General features: G+C 40.5%; 1 protein-coding gene across 3 annotated transcripts in view; it reads right to left on the minus strand.

Moving 5' to 3' along the window:
• TEK (TEK receptor tyrosine kinase) overlaps positions 1-17,853 on the minus strand; it is a 109,266-nt gene that overhangs the window by 59,647 nt on the left and 31,766 nt on the right. For all 3 annotated transcript variants that reach the window (XM_047830123.1, XM_047830122.1, XM_047830120.1), the window contains exon 3: positions 2,221-2,532. In XM_047830123.1, coding sequence (XP_047686079.1) covers positions 2,221-2,532 — 312 coding nt within the window. The remainder of the gene's footprint in view (positions 1-2,220; positions 2,533-17,853) is intronic.

Raw genomic sequence — 17,853 nt, forward strand, 5'->3', positions numbered from 1 at the left:
CCCGAATAACACAGGCAAAAAATAATAGAGTTGACTTTTTAGCCATGATAGCTTTGGCACACCTCACATCCCTTTGTTCAAACTCTCTCCCCTCAGCGGAGAGCTGCCTTCCTGGGAATGTCTGCTGTGCACTTTTCCCACTCACCCTTGTGTCATCTAAAGGTGAACATTGCAGTTTTGCTAAGAAAACCTTTTCCTTCATTTGTCATGAATAGCAATTTTATCATTTTTGACTTGAAAATGAGCTTGCTGCCTTCAAATCTTCTAATTACCAATGTTAGCAAATTCAAAGAAATGTTTTCAGGTGGACCCCAGCTAGGGGCTAATTATCCTCCCTTGCTACTGGAAGTGTGGTCCACAGCCCAGAGGCACCTGATCACCAGGGGCATTGTTAGACATGTATGATCTCAGGACTCTCCTCAAGGACCTACTGAACCAGAGTATGCATTTTACCAAGACCTATGGGAAATTTATAAGCACATTCAGTGTTGAGAAACACTGGTCTAAAATAATGCAGACTCCTATATAAAAAAAAAAAACAAACAAAAACAAAAAACAAAACAACAACAACAACAACAACAACCACCTGCCAATAAGAGAAATGTGTAGAAGTGTGTTATTTATCTGGATCAGTTTTATGATTACAAATCAAACCCCGAAGAGTTCACACAGTCATTATCTCATGAAATGACACATTCGCAGGCCACAGTCCTGTGGTTATGATGACATCAATTTGGAAAGGACTCCTTCACTAAAAGGTATGACCAGCCCAGTAAAAAGGGCTGATGACTGAGTGGCCAGATCATTTGAGTCAGAACAAGGAAAGGTCATCTCTGCTGGAATTCTGTACCATCTTCCCAGCAGGCAGCACCAAGATACCAGAAGTCTACCTGCCTGGCCAGGCCTGGGAGCCCTGGGGTAAAATAGAATCATTAAATAATGTTCACAACACTGTCTCCTCCAACTGCCATCAGGATCGGCCTAAAGATTTAGCTTAGAGCCACTTGTATCTTGGGAGAAAGTCTCTATCACATCACTGCCTTGGGGAGTGGTAGCAAAGAGTTATACATGACCCCCCTTCCCCCCTGGCCCCCAGCCCCCCCTGCGCCCTTTGCAAAAGGCCCTCGACATCTCCCTTCAAAGCTCTGGTGTTCTGTGAGCTAAGTGTGGTTATTCAACTTTCAAAATTAAATCATGGTCTCTTTCCAAGAACAGTATACCGCCTGCAAAAAGGGCCTCAGTTCTTCATCCCTCCCTGTCACCATAATCTTTGCCATTTTGTTGTGTGATGCCCATCCATTCTGACTTTAAGTTCAGCTGTTTGACTTTCTTTGGGCAATAAAAAATGAGACAGAAGTGAGAGTATTATACTACTGAGACTGGGTTTCAAGAAGCCTTGTGTGTTTCCCTTTCTTCGCTGGCTCTTGTGCCATCTCTGTGAGAATATACATAGGTTAGCCTGCAAAAGGATAACAGACACATGGAAAAGAGCCAGGCTGGCTCAGCCAACGCCAGCATAATAAGCCTACAGGCAGCCAACATCCATGTGTGGGAAAGCCCACTCGAGAATGGCAGAGCCACCTATCAGCCCCGCTGACTTACACTCATAAGCTATATGTGCTTGCTGTTGTATGTCACTGCGGTTTGAGGTCATGTGACACACAGCATTACTGTGGCACCAGAAAACTGATACATTAAGTCACCAATGAAGCTGAGTTATTGATAGATGCTTCCCCTTAAAATTTCTTATCTCTACCACACTTTCCCCTGAAAACATTCACTTCTGTTAAGAATACTCAGGGGCAAGCAAAACAAAGAATCAAATGAAAACTCAATGAGAAAGCTCAAAAGGGCCAATATTTTGGACGGACAGTTAGTTGTCTCCATAACTGTGATTTTCTATTACATACATGTAACCTGTTCAGATCTCCATAAGGGTCATGAAGCTCTTAGTACAAAATATAATATAGTTCATCTCATGACCTAGGCACAGTGTCTAGTGGAGGGGCTGAATGTGCAAGAAGTGGACTGGCCAGTCTCTTTTATCTCTAGTGCTATACATGTATCAAAGACAAGCAATGCCTGGAACGAGGCAGACAAGGTCTTCAAGCTCCACACTCACACAGCTCATGCCCAGTCTCTGAGTGAGCAACTGCCAAAACAAAAGTTGTGTGTGAGTCTCAGCACACCTCACCTGCCCACGACTAAGGGGCATGTTACCTTGCTGGCGCATCTTCATGGTCCGTATCCTTATTGCTTCTCCTCGAACTCGCCCTTCACAGAAATATGCACCATTGATTTCACTAGCCTTTTCTCTCTTCCAAACGACTTTTTTAGCCCATTCTCTGGTCACATCTTGAGTAACTTCCAGTGGATCCTGGTGCTGGTTCATTAAGGCTTCAAAGTCCCTTCCTATGGTGATGGGCTCATGGGGGCGCCATCCAGTGGCAATGCAGGTGAGGGATGTTTCCGCATCAGACACGAGAGGTAGGGAATTGATCAAGATCAGGTCCATGGCACTGTCCACTGTTCCTAAAAAGAAAGCACATAATCTATGAGGAAGGTTATTACCATGGCCCCACAGATGAACTGATTTTTACAAAGCCCTGTCCAAAAATAGCTAGGGAGCAGTCTTTCTAATGCTACTCTTCCATAGGACAAGATCCAAAACTCTTTACTGTGACCATCACTCAGACACTACTCACCAGTCCTGCTCCACTGCACACCCTAACTACAATGAACTATCAGTTATTCTCCATCCCCAAGACAAAGCTGTGTGTTACAAATCTCCACCCACTAAAGCGTCTGGGACATTAGTTAAGAATTCAGCAAATGCTCGTTGAGTTGAGATAAATTCATAATAGCATTATTGTCATTATTAATGATAATTAATAATTATCATTATTAAAAATTAATGATAGGGGCACCCGGGTGGCCCAGTTAAGCAGTCAACTCTTGATTTCATCTCAGGACATGATCTCATGGTCATTAGATCAAGCCCCACATCAGGTTCCATGCTAGACGTGGAGCCTGCTCAAGACTGTCTTTCTCTCTCTCTCTCTCTCTCCCTCTGCACCTCCCCTGCTCACACGGGTATCTGCTCTTCCTTTCAAAACAAATTAAATAAAGTAAAAAATTAATGATAGTGTGGTACTGCCACAATAAAGCATTCTAAAAAATATATCAACTCTACACACAGCATGCTAACTTTATAGACTCTCGTTGTTACCAAAGACTTGTCCAATTCCATATTAAGTCCCACAAGACAGAAACTGAGCGAAGTCCACCTTTCTATCTGAGCTTCATTCACTTCATCTTTAAAACAAGGCTAATAAGACCCATCTTACAGGATTCGTGTGAAGATTAAAGGAGATAAAGTATAAAACTTACTAAGTACTGTGTCTGCTACATACAATGACCACTATTTCAGCTCTCTTTATTGTTTTCTGAACACCTATGTCCAAACCTCAACCCTCTCCAAATGTAGTTAAGAAATCCTATCTGGTCTTTAATAGTTATTCCATAAATAATGAAGCACATTTTAGAAAATAAAATCCTTTCTTTTCACTCTCTGTCCCTCCTCTTCTTTCCCTCCCCTACTTCTCTTTTGATGTCCAAAGTTTTTAAGATGAACAAATGAAATCTGTGCCCATTCTCTCCTCTCGCTGAGTGTGAAAAACTAGGGATGGAGGATGTTCTGGTGCACGTGATGGTTGGTCCCCAAGTCTACATACAATGATCAGGAGGCTGGACAGGTCAATCACATTGGGTGCCAAGGACCAACTGGGGTCTCAGAGACCTTTGTGAAGATGTCAAGCGATTCAAGTAGACTACATGTTATTTCCTTTAATACCCATTAAATTCTCCCAACAACCCTGTGACGTGTGCACCATTATCTGACATTTCAATATGAGGAAATGAAGGCTCAAAGGATTGAGTGGAAATTCTGTCTTCCACAGCTACTGAAGTCCTAGCTAGAATTCAAACTCCCATAGATCTTTCAGTTCCTTAGATACACTATGCCCTCTCCTACCTCAAAGACTTTGCACATGCTGATCTCTGCAACTGGCTCCGCTCCTTGCATGGCTAACTTCTGCTCACCCTTGGAGCCTCTTCCTAAACACCTTTCTCACAGATGGCTTCCCTACCTACTTGATCTACACTATCTGTACACTCTCATCCTGTTACCCTCTAAACGGCCTCCTGTTTGTTTCCCGCATAATGGTTACCACACTCTGGGACTATTTTATTTACTTTCTCTTCTCTTAGATGGTAAGTTCCATGAATACAAGGATTGAAGCCATTTTGTTCACATTGACATATATAGGAATACCCTGCCTAGGTCCCTTATGTAAAGGGTTACTAAGCATTTGCTGGATTAGTGGGTGGGTGAGTGGATGGATGGATGGATGGATGGGCAAATTTTATTCCAGATCTGTCTGATTCAAGTTCACCATTCCCACTTCTAGAATAGTAAGGTTAAAAGTGAAAGTACTCTTCTGAGTCTAAACTGACCTTCTTGCCCATACGTAAAAGGCTGTTTTGAGAATTAATGGAGTTTAAAAAGCAAATGCTACGATTTTTAGAAAATGCCACAGAGAGGTTATCAATGATTGCAGAGTAATGGGAGCTGACTGGTGTCCATTTATGAGAACTTTTTTAGCATCTGCCTATGGTAAGCATTACATCTGCCACGAAGTCCTCATACAATTTTTTCTAATGGCAACCGCCAATGTTGGGTGCATGCAGTGATGTTCTCAGAATAATTCAGTTAGGACTTAGACTTTTATCTCATCAATTAGGAAGAATGCCAAAGTGAAGTCTTAATGTAAATGTTAACTCAGTACATGGCACTGAGGGAGAAAACCTCACCTAGAATGAGTTTCCAAGCCTGACCCTGTAGCATCTATGTTGCGTCAAGCCTCAATGGTAACTTTAAGATCTCCAGAGAAGAGACAGTGGTTGGGATAAGGAAAATGTTGTAAGAGAGGATAAGCTAGGAAAACTAGCAGTGGAATTACAGCCTCTAAATGTAACACTGGAGCACAGCCCCCACTTCCACACATACATCCAGCTGTGCCTCTGGGGGAACACCACCTCATCTCCTGCGCTCACTCATTCCAGGCATGTCCCCCGAGAGAGTCATCAGAGGAAGGAAACACTATAATTCTTTCAGCTCCAGTTCAATCCAGCCCCATTTCTAGGACCAGTTGGGTGGCTTGCCAAGACGGAGGGATCTGCTCTGAACTCACTGAACTGCACTGGCACTGGCTGTGGTTTATTTAATGACTTTAGGAAATAAGAGAGAAAGCAGTTGATTTGAAGAGACAGCCACACTTCATCTGTAGATTGTTTCTGGGTATGGATCTGGTTTCTTTTCCCTTTTGTTCCTCCCAGCTCTCTCCCTCTACTTTGAGTGACAGAAAGGGAGATTGTGTACTACGAGCGTCCAGACTTGGCAATGCTTTCCTACCCTTACTCAGCATGCCAGGGACAGGAAGCCCTCACCCACCAGTGAGCTCTCTGTCCTTTGTTATGGCATTTACAATAAAGTATCACAAGGATTTTGTATATGAGCTTTGGAAATGAGAAGAAATAACTACCAGATTCCTGGGATGCATCTTAAAAATCTTTAGTTTTCCCAAAACAAGAGCACATATTTGTACTTGTCTGTGTATGCCTGAAGAAATTCTGGAAGGTGACACATGAAACTGAGAACAAGAGGGATCCATTAGAGGAGAGTGGGGTAGTTGGGGGACAGGGTAAGAGGGAGGTTTCTCACCATGTACTTATATATGCTGCTTTTGAACCATTGGAATAATACCTACACATAAAAATTAAATGTAAAAAGTAAGTTATTCCTCTAGCCTTAAAAAGATACATTTGGGAGGGATTCAAGAGCCACAGAAATATATATGTCTCTCATCAGTGGTCCCCACATCTACCCCAAATCTCCTTGGATTTCATCCAAATAATGCATTCTCTCTTTCTCTCTTTTTTGGACTAATAGGAAATGTGATGTCATTCCACAATGCCAGAGGGAAAAACATGGGTTTAAAAAAATTTAAGAACAGAGAGAAGAACAATAGCCACACTTAACCTTTCTTTTTGTTTCAAATTATTGCTTTTTGGGGGGTTTTAATTTATTTTGAGGGGGCGGGGTGTGCATGCACGCACACACAAACAAGTGAGACAGAGGCAGAGGGAGAGAGAGGGAGAGAGAGAGAATCCCAAGCAGACTCCACACGGTCAGCACAGAGACCGATGTGGGGCTCAATCCTATGAACCCAACCGTGAGATCACGACCTGAGCCAAAACCAAGTCAGACACTTAACCAACGGAGCCACGCAGGCGCCCCCCACACTTTGCCTCTCAAAGAGAATAATGGAGCAGGGGCCCGAATGCAATGGGTACATCTGTGGCCTGTGGCTTCCTGAAAGAGTTCAGCCAGTGACACTGAAAGGTGTGACTACAGTCTCATAGCTGGTGCCACAGAGGAATCTGCTAATAGGGATATTTTCCTCAGAAAAATGGCCAAAAGACAGACCCCCATCTGAGCTCACACCAATATCAGCAACCGTGCCTCACATCTTTTCCTCCATCACAGCACGGTCTTCTCTAAGTCCTGCTGGGGACCACTGTGGAGCTATTTTGCCACGAGCCTAGTCTGAAGGGCTCTGCTCAGATTTAGTACTTAGTTCATTACACTTCTATCATCAAGGCTAAGTTTGCTGTAACTAAGTCTGCATGTTGAATTTCACACAGCTTTTATATTCTGGGGATTGGTACTATTTTTCCTTAGCAAAGACCTTGCAAACACTTCTCCATATTTGCCTAAAATGTGTCTTATTTACCTTCCATCATGACATGGCATCCGCCAAGTTCACAAATGATCATCCATCACAGTGGAGACATAACAACATCCTAAAATGTCATTTTGCTCATTGTATTTTTGGTGTGCTATACAGCCCATCATCTAATCTTTCACAGTAACATTTGCTTATTAAATTGCATGTGGTACACTGAAAATTGCACTTCGATTTTCTCATTCAACATTGCTCTGAATAATACCTCAAAAACCAAGGAATAGAAGTATTTTTATTTAAAAACGGTCACAGAAAAATAGATGCATAGATCAATGGAACAGAATAGAAAGCCCAGAAATAAACCCCAATTATGTGGTCAATTAATCTTCAACAAAGAAGGCAAGAATATGCCATGGGAAAAAGACAGTCTGACAGTCTCTTCAACAAATGGTGCTGGGAAAACTGGACAGCAACGTGCATGAATGAAACTGGACCACTTTCTTATACCACACACAAAAATAAATTCAAAATGCATTAAGGACCTGAATGTGAGACCTGAAACCATAAAAATCCAGTAAGAGAACATAAGCAGTAATTCTTCTGATACTGGCCATAACAGCCTCTTTTTAGATATGTCTCCTGACGCTAGTGAAACAAAAGCAAAAATAAACTGCTAGGATTACACTAAAATAAAAAAGCTCTGCACAGCAAAGCCAACAACTAACAAAATTAAAAGATGGAATAGGAGAAGATATTTGCGAATGACCTATCAGATAAAGAGTTAGTATCCAAAACATATAAAGAATTTATACAACTCAACACCAAGAAATCATAATAATCCAAGTAAAAAATGAGCAGAAGACATGAACAGATGTTTCTCCAAAGACATACAGGTGACCAACAGACACATGATAAGATGTGCAACATCACCTATCCTCAGAGAAATACAAATCAAAACCACAATGAGATATCTCCTCACACCTGTCAGAGGGGCTAATATAAAAATCTCAAGAAATAACAAGTATTGATGAGAATGTGGGAAAAAGAAACACTTGTGCACTGTTGCTGGGAATACAAACTGGTGCAGCCACTGTGGAAGATAATACAGAGTTTCCTCAAAACATTTTTAAAAAGAACTACTCTATGATTTAGTAGTTGCACTACTGGGTATTTACCCTAAGAATACAAAAACACTAATTCAAAGGAATATAGGCACCCTGATGTTTATAGCAGCATTACCTACAACCGCCAAATTACGGAAACAGCCCAAGGGCCCATAGACTGATGAATGGGCAAAGAAGATGTGGTGTATACAGTAAAACCTTGGATTGTGAGTAACTTGCTCTGTAAGTGTTCTGCAAGATGAGCAAACATTTCTAATAAATTTTAATTTGATAAACAAATGATGCTTTGCAATATGAATAGCACATGATGCCAAACATAACATGATCACAACTGAGCCAATGGTTATTCTCTCTCTCTCTCTCTGAGGGCTTATGGGTGATCATCTCCCATGCTCAGATGCTCAATCTCAGGCCACGGTGTTTGGCAGAAATTTGGGATTTTTCAAAATGTTGGAAGGTGTCCACAACTGGATCTCGTGTATTTTTTGTCATTTCTAAGCACCTGTGGACAGTCCTTTGCTTTTCCATACAAGAGGAAGCTTAAGAATGCTTTGCTTCATTCTAGGTCAGGCTGCCTGCAGATACGGACCCTTTCTTCTGCTGCCTTATTGCCAGTTACATTAAATGCAGTATATGACAAGAGTTTATTAATTCTTTACTGTAGTCAACATTGTGCGAGCGTATACAATGGCCCCCATTGTACGCAGAAAAAAATTCAATTGAGCCAGCAGTGATTCCATTAGTGATAGTGAAATTCTTCCGACACAATAACCCTCCTCTCTCTTGTCTCCCTCACACCAGCCATGAAGGTTTTCAAAGGTAGTGCAGGTTAACTTATTTTTTGTCATATTTTGTATTTGCTTTATTATTTTGTATTATATTACAGTATTGTAATCATTTTTATATGAATATTTTTTTGGGTTATGGAATTTGCTTTGATATACAAGTGCTTTGGATTACAGGCATGTTTTTGGAACGAATTATGCTCACAAACCAAGGTTTTACTCTATATAAATGGAATATTACTCAGCCATCAAAAAGAGTGAAATCTTGCCATTTGCAACAACAGGGATCCAACTAGAGAGTATAATGCTCAGTGAAGAAAGCCAGTCAGAGAAAGACAAATACCTTATAATTTCACTCATGTGTGGAATTTAAGAAACAAATGATTGAAGGGGGAAAAAAGACACAAAACAAAAAACAGGCTCTTCATTATAGGGAACAAACAGATGGTTACCAGAGGGGAGATGGGTGGGACCATGGATGAAATAGGTGAAGGGAATCAAGAGTACACTTACCTTGATGACAGCACTGAGTCATATGTGGAATTGCTGAATAGCTATATTGTACGCCTGAAACTAATACAACACAGCATGCTGACTACACTGGGAATTAAAATTTAAAAATAATAACAAAAAAGTAAAAAAATGGTCATAAAAAGGATTATGGACCTAAATCAACATCCATATGATAGAACTTAATTTTTTTTTAAATTTTTTTTAACGCTTATTCATTTTTTTGAGAGACAAAGAGAGATAGAGCATGAGCAGGGAAGGGGCAGAGAGAGGGAGACACAGAATGTGAAGCAGGCTCCAGGTTCAGAGCTGTCAGCACAGAGCCCAACGCAGGGCTCGAACTCACGAACTATGAGATCATGACCTGAGCCGAAGTCGGACACTCAACAGACTGAACCACCCAGGCTCCCCAGAACTTTAATGAATTAGAAAGTAGAGACCGAGCTATTTTTCAAACTGTATTTCAAGGAGTTCTCATTCTCTAAAATGTTCCAGAAGTTTCTGAGACCGGTGGAGGAGAAATTAACACACATACACACTCTCAAAGAGACTTTTAACTTTTACCTGTTTTTTTACATTTACCCTTCACATAAGCTTTTATTTGGGAGAAAAATGGTTTTGCTAAAATAAAAACATAAAACCTCCAAGGCCATCACTTTTAACTACTTCTCCTCTTACAATCAAATGAAACATTAAATATGATTATCAATGCAAATACATCCCAATGCAGCAAAACATGCTTATTCTAATTAGCCTCTCTTCCCACATTCAAGTTAGTACTGCTGCAGACGGTGAAGTTCTAATTAACCCAGCTCCCTGCTGACAGGCTAAGCGTACAAACTAGGTTAAATTACTGCATACTGAAGTCATTTTCTTGTGCTTATCACCTTAAAATTGTGGTATTGGTAGTTTCACTGATATGTGTTTGGAATAAGATAACATGTCTTCAGAAAAACTATCTGTATGATTTCCTGGAAGTTTGATATTGACTACATTTAAAACCTTTCTGAAGTGTTCTTGAATGTCTCACCTTTGTAATAGCAGTAGATATCTTAAACTTCCAAATATTTAAAATGTCAGTGAGTACTACCTTAGCCAAAAGCATTTCTGGTATCAAGGGGATTAGCTAACAGCCAAAGAAGCTGAGACAACCCACAGACTATCCAAGATATTTGGTGGAATCATTTGGATTTTACTTTACTTCTGTTGTTTGTTTATTTTTTTAATGCTGTCCAAAAAAGGAAAATTCTCTATAGTTTAAAAACTTCTCATTATTTCTTTGTCCACCCATCCACTAAACAAACTTACCGAGCACCTCCCTTGTGCTGTACTTGGAGATCCAACAATGAATAAAACAGATAATCTCAATCCTCATGTAGTTTACAGGCAAATGTGAAAGACAGATGTGAGAAATTAAGCACATACATAAATATAACACTGGAACCATGATAAATACTGTGAGAGAGAATTACAAGGTGCTATGGGATAGCATAATGGTGAACTTAATCAGACTTGGCTGGAGTAGAGGAAGGGTTTGAGGACCAGGCAAAGCTCCCTCAGGAAGTGACATTTGGCCAGAAGGAGAGTTCCACTTACCCAGGCAAAGCAAAAGGGATATGAGAAGACAGAAAAGTTTTCCCCAAAAGGGAAACTATGGAGCAGGGTTTTAAGAATGAATAAGTGTTTAATAAGACTCGCTTCTAGAATGTTCTTTCTTAAGTCTACCCTAAAGTTAGCATTAGTTTCTTTTTATTGGATCCTAAGAACTACTAGGGCCATTTCTAGATGTCTATGTTAAAGTATTTTCAGTATCCTCTCTGCTTTTTGTCTCCTCTGAAGAAATCCAATTCCCAGGCATACTTCCAACACTTCAATCTCTTTTTGGTCTCCATGATCTTTTTATGTATGTAGTAACTGTCTGAGCAATAACTTCATCCTCAAGTTTCCTTAAGAAGGTATTGGATAAATTGTCGGGCTCTGTGCTGCCAGCTCAGAGCCTGGAGCCTGCTTCAGATTCTGTGTCTCCCTCTCTCTCTGCCCCTCCCCTGTTCATGTTCTGTCTCTCTCTGTCTCAAAAATAAATAAACGTTAAAAAAATTAAAAAAAAAAAGAAGGTATTGGATAATTAACGAGAAGATAGCAAAATGCACAAGACTGGAAATAACTAAAGGAAGTTATTTTATTGTGTAATTGGGACTTTGGAGTTAGACAAGGACATTCCTGATGTGAATAGGCTGTGTCGAACAACAAACTGTTCTCACCCATGAGCTGTGCCAAGCCAGTTTACCCAAAGGGCATGGCTGTTTCCCATCCCTGCTTCGCAGCCAAATAGAGTCCTTGTCTGTCTCCTGGAGGAAATGGCATCCTTTCCCCATCTTAGAACACCAGAAATTTTCTATCCAGGATAAATAACACATGTTCTAGTTAGCATTAGTCAAAAAAAGGTGGGGGGGGTGCCTGGGTGGCTCAGTCAGTTAAGTATCCGACTTCAGCTCAGGTCACAATCTCACTGTTGGATTGGAGCCCCATGTTGAGCTCTATGCTGACAGCTCAGAGCCTGGAGCCTGCTTCGGATTCTGTGTCTCCCTCTCTCTCTGCACCTCCCCCCTCGTACTGTGTCTCTCTCTGTCTCTTGAAAATAGATAAATGTTAAAAAAAAATTGAAAAAAAAATGTTTAAAGTTGAGCATCATTCAGTTGGCAGGAAACTTCTTATTTTCAGGGAATAGGCAGAACGTCTGCAAAGTGAGACTTCACTAATTATCAAGCACATATGTGCACTTAAATGCAAACTCTATTCTGTAAGGCAGTGGTAGAGGAAGCATCATACCACCAAATCAAGGCTTGTTTAAACTGGAAGGGACTTCTGAGATTCCCTGGTTCAAGCCTCACAATGTATACAGAGTAAACTGAGACCCAAGGAAAAGAGAGTGTTCAAGGGTCACATCAAAGACAGCAGAAAAGCCAGGCCGCAAGTGCTGATTTCTCTCCAGCGCCCTTTCTCTCACTGGGGGTAGCTGTCAGTGTAAATGGACACATCTTTTTTTTTTTTTTTTTTTAATTTTTTTTTTCAACGTTTATTTATTTTTGGGACAGAGAGAGACACAGCATGAATGGGGGAGGGGCAGAGAGAGAGGGAGACACAGAATCAGAAACAGGCTCCAGGCTCTGAGCCACCAGCCCAGAGCTTGACGCGGGGCTCGAACTCACGGACCGCAAGATCGTGACCTGGCTGAAGTTGGACACTTAACCGACTGCGCCACCCAGGCGCCCCAATGGACACATCTTTGATGTGAGGGATTTTGAAATGTTTACAAATCTGGCAGGATAGTACCTGGAAAATCCTGGAGCTTGGTAGAAACTGGGGCAAGGGAGGAAAGACACTGAGGAGAGGCAGCCAAAAATCTGGAAAGGATACAGGACAGAGAGATTAGGAATATCCGGAAATGAAATTTGATCACCTCGCAAATGCCCCCCGCCCCCGCCTTACAATGCTGTCTTACCATCTTTCCTGTCCACTTCACCCCAAGAGAAGAGTGCTCTCTAATTTGACCATGTTCATCCAGTGCCAGGAAATGAGTCTGGTGTGAGAGGAATCCACATTTGGTGCCAGACCACCTTTTCTCTCTGGCTCTCATCCAGATTCAATCACCTGCCAAGTTCCCTTCCACCCTTATGCTGCCCAAAGGTGGGTGTATCTACTTCTACAACCAAATAGCTATATCTTCCAAGACAGAATTAAACAAAACTCTTTAACTCCCCCATGCCCTGATCTCCATCTCCCGATTGAGAAGCCAATTTGATTGATTTGCTTGCACAAAAAAGAGAATAATCAAGAAGAGCCTAAAGTGACAACCCACTGAGAATTATTAGAAAAGCAAATCAAAGAAATGAGTCTGTAATGGAAAAAGTCCAGGATCGTGACGGTCTCTACAAGAAGACCAACAAAGGAAGAGGGTTAGCCTCACCAGCAGGCCTCAGATTATACCACGCAGGGACAAAAGCTAGCACTCTTTACCACACACTACTTAATAGGTACTAATGCTAGGTAATTTATAAACTTTGTACACCTGACTTCTTATAATACTAGTGAAGAAAGGTATTTATATTCCATTTATAGGTCTATTGACACCAACCCTTTTTGGGTTCCTGGACCCAATTCCAAAGTGGGGGGAGGGGTTCCCCAACATACCACACCAAGCAATTCTTGGACACCAACAAGGTGTCTGAGATTCAATCCAATTCTGTCATTATGCACCTGGAGACAGCATCGGATTCCACAGAGTAAGGGCTCAGTCCTGTAAAACTGCCCACTACCCATCCCCCTCCCCATTTGGGAGAGTAGTCACAAGTCCAGGCTGTCATCTGCACATCTCCATTGGGCTACAGACTGGAGGCTCCAAAACCCTCCTCCTTGGACTTGAGGTGCCAGCTGTTGTACTCCTGACTGACTTACTAGAAATCACAGGTCCCCAGGACCTCCTTAGGTTCTTTTAATTTGCTAGAGTGGCTCACAGAACTCAGAGAAACACAATTACCAGTTTATTAAAGGATACGATAAAAGACATGATGATATAAATCAACAGCCAGATGAAGAGGTACCTAGGGAAAGGTATGGAGAAAGGGCCAGGAGCTTCCATGCTCTCTTCAGGATCCAGACGCTTTCTGAACTCAGTCCTTTTGGGTTTTTATAGAGGGTTCATCACATATCCATGATTGCCAAAGTCATTGACTATTAGCTGATTCAACCTCCAGTGCCTACCCGCTCCCCAGAGGTTAGGGAGTAAAACTTAAAGTTCCGACACTCTAACAGAAAAAGACATTGTTACATGTAAAACCTGAAGAGTTAATATATATGATATATAAGTAAATTTTATAAAAAGTAAAATTAGTGGCAATTCACCGATGAAGAAACACACATAGCCAATTTGTAGGTTGAAGACAAAGTGGTTGCAATATTTTGTATTTTCTTGGAAATGCATTTGTAGGACATGTTTGTAATATCTACAATAACTGTAAAGTTACACAAAAGCTAACCCTCATTCATCATTTATTATATGACAGGCCCTGCTTTAAGTGTATTCTTCATAATAATCATCATAGCAATCTTATGGAGTAGGTACTATATCTTTGTTTTCCAGAAAAGGAGATGAAGGCAGAGGAAGGTTAAGTACTTGGTCATTGTCACACAGGTAATTAGTGGTAAAACTGAGATTCAAATTTAAGCAGACGGGCCTCAAAACCCATTAACAATTAAACTTTACTCATATGACACCATTTCACATCAAAAATGTATCTTTCAACAATTCAGAGACAAGAGGTTGGTCTTTTCAACAAATAGGGTTGCAACAATTGGGCATCAATATGCAAAATAACTGAGCCCTGAACTAAAACCTCGAACCTTAAAACAAAAACTGATTGAAAATAAATTGCATAAAATGTAAAAATATGAAAATTTTAAGACACAGGAGAAAAATCTTCATGATGTTGGTCTTATGTCATGAGTTGTTAGCTATGACACCAAAAGTGTGATCCATAAAGAAAAAATGGACAAATTAGATTTTACAAAAATTTTAAACTTTGGTCCATAAATGATAATGTTAAAATAAGAAGACAAACTACAGCTGGGAGAAGATATTTGCAAATCACGTATCTGACAAACAACTTGTATCCAGAATGCATTAAAAAAACTTTCAAAACTCATCAGTAAGAAAACAACTCATTTTTTTGTTTTAATGGGCACAGGATTTGAGACACTACACCAAAGAAGACATATGGATGGCAAAAAAGCATGCAGAATTAGGGAAATTGTAATTCAAATCACAATGAGATACTACTACATACCTATTAGAATGGCTAAAAACAAAACAAACAAAAAAACCTGGTAATACAGAGTGTTAGCTAGAATGCGTGGCTGGTGGTAATGTAAAATGGATGGTCCAATCACTGGGGAAAATGTTTCAACATTTTTTTATAAAGTGAAACTTACATTTATCGTATCACCCAACAATGCTACTCCTAGGTATTTACCCTAGAGAAACGAAAATTTATGGTCATACAATGAATGTTGATGATAGCAGCTCTATTTATCTACCATCACTCAAAGCTAGAAATATCCAAATGTCCTTCAACAGATGAATGCATTAACTAGCTGTGGTACATCCACACAATAGAATACTACTCCACAACAGTAAGGAACAAACTTTTGAAACTTACAACAACATGGCATTAAGCCAAGTAAAATAAGGTACTATCAGAAAGCTACATATTGTATGATTGCATTTATATGACATTCTGGAAAAGGAAAGCATTTTGAGGATGAAGAGAAGGGATTAGAGCAGGGGAATAGAAGTGGGAGAGAGGTATGTGTACACTGGGGCAGTACAATAAGATTTCTGGGGTGATGGAATGGTTCTGTATTCTGATTGTGGTAATAGCAGTTGCACGAATCTATACATACATTAAAACTCATAGGGCTGACTCTTAAATACTGAGAACAAACTGAGGGCTGATGAGGGGTGGGGGGAGTGGAAGGTGGGTGATGGACACTGAGGAGGGCAGCCGTTGGGATGAGCACTGGGTGTTGCACGGAAACCAATTTGACAATAAATTTCATACAAAAATAAATAAAAATAATAAAATAATAAAATAAACATTAAAAAATAAAAGATATATAAAAAATTTTTAAAAACTCATAGGGCTAAACACACACAAAGTCAATTATACTATATATTAATTTTTAAAATTATACTCAAAATGTATCGTGCATAATGACCAGTAAAAATACGCAAAGACATGGCAAGGATATTCATCACAGCCTACGGCCACAAACTGGAAACAACACAAAATTCATGAAAGGAACATGGCTGAATTAATGATGGCCCTTATGTGTAACAGAATATTGTAAGTTGCATGGAGTTATGTCCCTGATATATTAAGAAAACAAGTTGTAAAAAAAATAATAAAAAAATAAAGAAAAGTAAAGACATCGCAAAACAACATCCATGATCCCATTTTTGCCAAACTACAGAGAAAAGACTAGAAGCCATACGCCAATGTAGTAACAGTGGTACCTCTGGGTAATGAAATTGCTAGGCTTAGAAATGAAGAGTGGGGTGAGGAAGAAGGTAAATTTTTGCTTACTCTTTCACATACTTAATGTTGTATTTCTTTTATAATTTAAAATAAGTATTTTTATTTATAGAAAAGCATATACAATAAATCAATCTAGTGGCAGGGTTCTAATTAATAACTGACTTGTCTGTCTCCATGAGCTTCCTGAAGAAAAGAACTGTTTTGTTCATCCTCAACTCTCCAGCATCAAGCACTATGTTTGACCGACTGCTCATACTCTCAATATATTTAAGTTGAAATGGAAGAATTCCAGTCATGGAAAGTAATACATCTTAAACCCAGGTGACTCTTTTGTGAATTACCAATTGCCTGGCAGCATCAATAGGATAGTGGAGTAGTTAAAAACTCTGGTATTGAAATTTTGTCTCATTGTACTCAACTGTAAAATGGGAGAACATCTGAATCATTGGCTTCTGTGTCAAGGACTATTTCTATGAGCATGGCACGAAGCCAGTTTGACCACGTGAATCTGTATCAAACTAGGGTCTGTCTTAGTCTCAGGGAAAGGTCTTCTGTTTCTGTTTTCTTTTTTTTTTCTTCCTAAGTCCCCTTGGAGCGCAAGCACCCACCCACAAAAGGAAGAAGTGCTAATGGCTTTGTGTCCTGCGGTGCGCCTGCCCTCCCACACACTTCAAACCCATATGGGCAGGAAACAGGCCGATCCTGAGCTAATGAAGATTCCCTTTGTTTCCTTCAAAAGTACTTTGATTCTTGTCCCCTTTCTTACAGAACTGACCTTAACAGGAAACCAATTCTCTTCACATGCAAGAAAAGCAGTTTCACAACCAGCTTGGTGGCAAGGTGGTGGCCTTGGAGGAGCACGGGGACTATTTGGAGATAACATAAGCCTTGGCTCCACTGGCCTTCGCCAGCTGACCCCTCAGGGAAACCACTCACCTAAACAAATGCTCCCTACCCCCACCCCGTATGTCTCAGAATTCACTTTTACATTTTCTTCATTGTCTTTAGTTTTTTTTTTAATGTTTTTTCTTTATTTTTCAGAGAGAGAGAGACAGAGACAGAGTGTAAGCGGAGGAGGGGCAGAGAGTGAAGGAGACACAGAATCCAAAGCAGGCTCCAGGCTCTGAGCTGTTAGCACAGCTCACTTCTCTTTACTCTTCAACAGGACAGTGGCTCTGCCTTTGGAAGCATCAAATGCTCTGGCTCAGCAGCCCCTCATTGTAGAAGAGGGCTCAGGGGCCTCTAGCCTTGTATCGTTTCATTTAGAAATTCCTTCATTGCAATTCTGGAATCTGTTGTCCTCTGGGCCTTACATAAATTACTTCTGTAAGTGGAAGTCTTACTTCTGCAAACAAAGCAGCTTGTCTGGTCCTATTCTCTCCCCTCCATCAAAAAGAAAAAAATCCTGGGACGCCTGGGTGGCTCAGTTGAGCATCCAACTCTTGATTTCAGCTCAGGTTATGATCCCAGGGTTGTGGATCGAACCCTGCATCCGGCTCTGCACTGAATATGAAGCCTGCTTAAGATTCTCTCT

The sequence above is a fragment of the Prionailurus viverrinus genome, chromosome D4 (assembly GCF_022837055.1).
Source record: "Prionailurus viverrinus isolate Anna chromosome D4, UM_Priviv_1.0, whole genome shotgun sequence".
Lineage (NCBI taxonomy): Eukaryota > Metazoa > Chordata > Mammalia > Carnivora > Felidae > Prionailurus > Prionailurus viverrinus.